The sequence below is a fragment of the Gobius niger genome (assembly GCF_951799975.1).
Source record: "Gobius niger genome assembly, chromosome: 12".
NCBI lineage: Eukaryota > Metazoa > Chordata > Actinopteri > Gobiiformes > Gobiidae > Gobius > Gobius niger.
In genome coordinates this window covers 25669078-25675880 of record NC_136863.1, presented here as the reverse complement: position 1 = coordinate 25675880, position 6803 = coordinate 25669078, and the positions used below count along the sequence as shown (strand labels likewise).

Below are 6803 nucleotides of genomic sequence, written 5' to 3'. Positions count from 1 at the left end.
ATGCCATTTATTTCTCCCTCATTATGTTGTGCCAAATGACATCCTCCTGTCACAAAGTTTGTGTATGTCCTAAAAATAGAGACTTTGGTCCAGGTATTATTAGAAACATAAAATTACAATTGCTCAGTCCAACTAAAAATAATAAGTTACAAAACTATATTTTTAGGAAAGTGGCGTTTCCTATGCGAGGTGTAATGGGGAACAGTGTCAAACATTACGTCCTAAGGCTTAGGACTTTCTGACCAAACCACATTTATGTCGATGTGAACAATTTGGCTAAAACATGGGCTTTAACTGCTCCACAATATTCCAAAGGTGTATGTTTTGGAGATGCAACAAACTGCATACAACTTCAGGATCAAATTTCTTACAAAACCTTCAAAGCTTAAAGCCGTCTTGAGGACTAATGGCGAGACATTAATGTTTGTACAACCTTAGCAGAAAGTTGTGTTTGCCCTTTAAACGTTCACAGCTTTCCTCTTGACAGATACGGCAGATTAATGGTTTGCAACAGTGCGAGCGCCTCTTCGTGGAAAGAGTAGAGAGTGAGACGTGGATGGTCTGCCTGGTTCTCACAGCTGCTCCTGTGCCGTCCGTGGTGTACCGGTGCGGCGGGGTCACCTCGGCGTGTGCCCGTTGACTTGGCCCCTGCTCCACGGGAGGTTTGGCAGAGTCAAACACCTCCTGAAGTGCTCCAGCTGGGTCTGCAGTCTCTCGTTCTCCTCGCGCACTCTCTGCCTCTGACTCATCAGCTCCTGACAAATGAAGGGTGGATGAGAGAGAGGCTCAGCGTCATCACAAAGCTAAAAATACAGCACAAGAATGGACTGAGATGATCTGCCATTCCGGGAGATTGTTACATCACTTAGTGCTTTTCTCTGATGGAAAGAGAAGTACAAAAAAAACGTCCCAGACTTTAGTCAGATGAAGACCTCAGTGATTTTGTGTTAGAGCATATCATGTCTTCTTGCGATATGGATATTGCATCACATAACTATAATTCACAGCTGTACAGAATTGGGCTATGGTGTTTGTCAATTGTCGCTTATTACAGTGCACAGTATAAATGTCAATAGAATGAACGTGTACAGTATGAACGTCAACAGTATGAACGTGTACACTATGAACGTCAACAGTATGAACGTGTACAGTATGAACGTGTACACTATGAACGTCAACAGTATGAACGTGTACACTATGAACGCGTACAGTATGAACGCGTACAGCATGATCGTCAACAGTATAAACGTCAACAGTATAAACGTCAACAGTATGAATGTCAACAGTATGAACGCCTACAGTATGAACGCCTACAGTATGAACGTCAACAGTATGAACGTGTACAGTATGATCATCAACAGTATGAACGTCAACAGTATGAACGTCAACAGTATGAACATCAACAGTATGATCATCAACAGTATGAACGTCAACAGTATGAACGCCTACAGTATGAACGCCTACAGTATGAACGCCTACAGTATGAACGTCAACAGTATGAACGTGTACAGTATGATCGTCAACAGTATAAACGTCAACAGTATAAACGTCAACAGTATAAACGTCAACAGTATAAACGTCAACAGTATGAACGCCTACAGTATGAACGCCTACAGTATGAACGCGTACAGTATGAACGTCAACAGTATGAACGTCAACAGTATGAACGTCAACAGTATGAACGTCAACAGTATAAACGCCTACAGTATGAACGCGTACAGTATGAACGCGTACAGTATGAACGTGTACAGTATGGACGTGTACAGTATGAACGTGTACACTATGAACATCAACAGCATAAACGTCAACAGTATAGACGTCAACAGTATGAACGTCTACAGTATGAACGTGTACAGTATGAACGTCAACAGTATGAACGTCAACAGTATGAACGTCAACAGTATGAACGTCAACAGTATGAACGTCTACAGTATGAACGTCTACAGTATGAACGTGTACAGTATGAACATCAACAGCATAAACATCAACAGTATGAACGTCAACAGTATGAACGTCTACAGTATGAACGTCAACAGTATGAACGTCAACAGTATGAACGTCAACAGTATGAACGTCAACAGTATGAACGTGTACAGTATGACTGTACAGCATGAACGTGTACAGTATGAATGCGTACAGTATGACTGTACAGTATGAACGCCTATAGTTTTGCTCATCTCTACCAGGATGCAGTGATACTTTTTGCATCTTAAAAAACGCTGTTCCCATTGTCACATACCCCCATGGTTTGGGACAGCTGCTCCGCCGTCCGGGTCAGATGGTGGTTTTGTGCTTCAAGCTTCTTACAGTGGCTCTGAAGGACGTCCCTCTCTGTGCTGTGCTCTGTAAAGACACAAACGCCCAATAGAAACTGTTAGAATCACGACACAGGCTCATGGTTTACTGGAACAGGTACTACTATATGAAAATCCAACTTGTTTCCAAAAGCGTTTTAATTCCAGTAGAATGGACTGTACTTTGCTTATATTTGTATTATAATTTTGTGACATACTTGTGACTTCTCAGTCTGTGAAAAGAGCTATATAAATAAACTTTACTTACTTACTGCTGCTCTTAAAAAGACCATGCAACACTGAAAAAACTGATCTTGAAAAGTGACATTTTCTTCAAATAATTGTCCATGGGGCAAGATATTTACACTTAAATTAAGATAAAACAACTTCAACCGTTTTATTTAAATTAAATAAATATTTTTCCTTCTAGTTTTGAGTGCTGTGATTTATTTGATCATAATCTAAGTGTAAATATGTTGCCCCATGGATATCATATTTACAATCGCGTATTTCAATCAGGTTTCACCCATTTGACAGCATGTTGCAAAAGTAGATTTGGAGTCATTTTTCTAAGGCTAAAATGTCAACGATTAAAATGCTGACGTAGTAGATGATGTAGATATTAGAACATCAGCTTACCCTCAGCATACTGGTGGAAGGCTTCAAAAACAGCCTCAATGCCCTGCCACTTCCTTGGGGCTTCGTTGTCCTCCTCCTCGTCCTCTTCCTCTTCATCCTGCCCGGACTGGCCCTCTTCGTCAGACAGCGGCTCCAGAGCAGACGCCGCGTCTCGGCTGGGCCCGTGGGGAAAGAGCTGATGGCCATTGATGTGCTGAGAACAGCGAGGTGGAATGTCTTTCACAGGAGAGGTCTTGTGAGGAAGTGGGTGATCGATGTTGAAAAGCCCGTCTGGAAAACGACGAGAACATATTATGGTGTTGTGCGTGCAAGTCGGAGCTCCAGGAAAAAAAAAAGCTTTTTGGGGATTATTACAAATGCAAATAACTTTTTGTATTAACTGGCAATTAGTTAATGAGATGAGAAATATTGTCCGATTTGATGCTTGAGTATATGATTGGGATTTGGGAGGTCCAGGTGTCATGACATGAAGAGAACACTGAAGCGTAATTGACCTTTTTCAAAAGCCTCGTCCCCATAAGAAATGTTTGCTAGCTCCATTACGAAATGGACACTAGAAATGGGCAGTTGGTAGGCTACATGGAATAGGCGCCATCTTGTGGTGAAAAAGGATTAGACCCGTGAGCATGAGAAAAGCTAACTCACCACTGACTGAACTTATTTATTCTAGTTGAGAAATATGAAACAAATCATCATTAATGAGCTTGTTTAACAAGCAGAGGGTGATCATTCAGTCCTAATTCAAAGAGTGATAAATCAGTGGTGCAGAATAGATGGTATTGTGGGTCGGCTCATGATCGGATGGTCGGGGATTCAAATCCCGGCTCCTGCAGGTGCACACTGTTGTTGTGTCCTTGATCAGTGCTGGTCTCAGAGGTCTGTTAAGAGACTATTGTGGAGCAGAAGCATCATGAAGTCCAAGACTACACCAGACAGGTCTGGGATAAAGTTAATGAGAAGTATAAATCTGGGTTAGGTTATAAAAAGATTTCCAAAGCTTTGAACATCTTTCAGTGTACAGTTAAATAAGAGTATGGCATCACTGCAAACCTACCAAGACCCGGTCGTCCTCCTAAACTTACTGACTGAAACTGTACACAGAACAACTATTAGTCATACACTGCACAAATCTGAGTGGCAAGAAAACTATAAGAAGTCCCATTTGCTACAAGCCACATGGGGGATACAGCAAACATGTGGAAGAAGGTGCTTTGGTCAGATGAGACCAAAATGGCTTCTTCTAGCCACTCTGCCATAAAGGCCAGTTCTGTGCAGTGTTCGACTAATAGTTGTTCTGTGGACAGTTTCCCCCACCTGAGCTGTAGCTCTGTGCAGTTCATCCAGGGTCATCATAGGCTTCTTGGTAACAGCTCTGGTCAGTGCCGTCCTTGTTCGGTCAACAAATTTAGGAGGAATCTGAAAGTTACGACTTCCTCATTCTCATGACCTGTGACCACTCCGTGCCCTACACCCAAGTGTCACTGTGCGGCCAGTCAGGGGTCGGGGTAAGTCGCAGATTTAACATGACATGTGCAGGCAGAGGCTGACGTCCCAGGAGACGGCTCTGACCGCAGGGATAGTGCTTGAAAAGTAAACGTGCAGATATTCCAGCAGCAGAAACAGCTATTTTGTGACGATGTCCAGCAACAACAGCTCATGGAACTCTTGGCAAGCGATGCGACGGACGGTAAACAAGTATTACCTTGGCTTTAAAAGCTAGTTTCGGCTTTGAAAGGGGAGAAACTGGCCCCACTCCCTCATGCTGGCTTTACACATAACGACAACAAGTCACGAATGCCACGAATTTGATGAGTCGGGGTAAAGGTTTCACTGGCCGTCGCAAACTGTTGCGACCTGTTACTAAGTGTTATGATTAATGGAGACATTATATTTCCTAATAAATGCAGTCTTTGGGATTACCCAGATTGGGTGGGAGACTGAGGGAATACCAGGCGCCAGGAGTGGTGGTGAGTGAGTAGTGTTGGTGATCAGAGAGGCTACTGGTGGCGCCCTCCAACCAGCCTACCCCTGCAGCTGTGGCTACACACCACCAGGCCCACCTTAATGTACCCTTAGGCCCCGGGGCTTAAACAGAATTGTAGGCCCCCCACACCCTTCAGCGCAAACCCAAACCCTAACGCTAACCTATAACCCTAACCCTAAATCCCACAAAAACCCTAACCCTGCTACTCCTACATGTATCCCTCTGGGCCAGGTGGGCGGGGCTACTCCAGGTACACACATAGGAGTGCAGCACAATCATTGCATCAGTTAGTCAGGCCGCAAAGTAAAGTTATTGACATGAAAATCAACAAATCACCTTTTTCTTTATTTTCCCTTAATTTTGACAGGCCCTTGACTATGGTAGGCCCTGGGCCCCAGCCCCTGAGTATGGAGAGTGAACAAGAAAATGCCTGAAACTGTAAAGTGACTTTGAGCATCTGGAAAAGTGCTATGAGCATCTAGGACCTTGATAAATGTGCAAATTAAGTTGATGTGACTAAACTAAATCATGTTTCCTCCCAATAGCTGTAACCCTGGAATTTTCACATCGACACAGTATTATCAATTTCATGGTCCCAGTAGCACTTCATTATGACTTTTATTATTGATGGTTGTGTGTTTATTGGAGCAGCCGCAACGAACAACAATTAAACCATAAAAACATTTTGGAGGAGCCTATGCCCATATAAATATTTCTGGAGAAAAATGATGAAGTGCTTCTAAAGAGCCCCACTAGATGGCAGCACTAGCTTATAATGTGCACTAAGCTTCCAGTTTCCACAGCTCTGAATCCACATTCCTCACCTTTAGTTTGCGTGGACTGTAGGACAGCCTGGTGAAAGTGCTGAGCAAAAACCTCGGGCGTAAACTTGTCCCAGGGGCGACTGCGTCCGTTCTGCCCAGCAAGAGTTGTCTTTTTCAAGGGAGAAACAACTGTGCTGTTCTGCGGGCCATGGAGCTTCCTGTTTGGCTCCATACACTCAGTCTTTTGGTGGTGGAAGGCCTGGGGGGCAGGAATGCGCGCCGCCGGGGGGTCTAGTGAGGACTTAAGTGCATCATTAGAGAGTGCATTCTTCGGTTTGTGCAGAAAGGGAGGTGATGGGCTGGGGGAATCTGGGAAAGGGTGTCCATTTGGTACAGAGGCAGATTTGGAGTTGCCTATGGACAAATGAAAGTGATATTAGTTGGATGAATCCATACTTCGCTGATGTTCCTCTTACCGTTTAAAAGGGGAGGGGAGGGAGTACTGCTGCGAGGGTTGGCCTTGTATCGAAGAGTATCCAGAGTCACAGTCTTTTTCTTTATGGCCTTTAACAACTCCTCGGCCCTCCGCTTTTCTGCAGAGTAAAAAAAAACAATGCCTTAAAGCCGTGCTGCCGAACATTCCCATGTTAGATGTTGGAATGACACAAGCAACAAAACCGTCCGAAAACATGCAAAACCAAATGTGCTCCTGACAATCAGCCTGGCACCAAGGTTACTTTAATATACGGAAACCAATTCAGCTATTTTAACTCAAAGAAACATCTCTGTGGCAAAGCTACGATCAGGCGAGACACTCACATTTTCATTATTTTTAATCAGTAAAAACACTTATTATGAAATAAATCTGATTAATATATGTTGGGTCAAATGTTTTCATGTTATTTTACGGTTATTGGGGTGTGGTGGGACATTTAGATAGCGATAAAGTTCATAGACAGACCTCCTCAAATTCAAACACCAAGAGAAGTGACTGAAACCCATGAATATATTAAGAATATACTGGCTCTCCCAATCTCTAATTTTAGAATCTGAAAACTACTATTACTTATAACAATTTAAATAGTGTTTTTATGTTTTCCACCAGGAGACAGCAGAGCAACT

The 6803-nt window shown here is 43.2% G+C and overlaps 1 protein-coding gene across 3 annotated transcripts in view; it reads right to left on the bottom strand.

Annotated features, from left to right (window-relative positions):
* Positions 1 to 543: 543 nt before the first annotated feature.
* LOC306971501 (genetic suppressor element 1-like) overlaps positions 544 to 6803 on the bottom strand; it is a 76756-nt gene continuing 70496 nt past the window's right edge. For all 3 annotated transcript variants that reach the window (XM_079567798.1, XM_079567800.1, XM_079567799.1), the window contains exons 12-16: positions 6158 to 6274; positions 5742 to 6095; positions 2934 to 3203; positions 2240 to 2343; positions 544 to 755 (exon numbers count right to left, since the gene is read on the bottom strand). In XM_079567798.1, coding sequence (XP_079423924.1) covers positions 618 to 755; positions 2240 to 2343; positions 2934 to 3203; positions 5742 to 6095; positions 6158 to 6274 — 983 coding nt within the window. In that variant the 3' untranslated portion in view covers positions 544 to 617. The remainder of the gene's footprint in view (positions 756 to 2239; positions 2344 to 2933; positions 3204 to 5741; positions 6096 to 6157; positions 6275 to 6803) is intronic.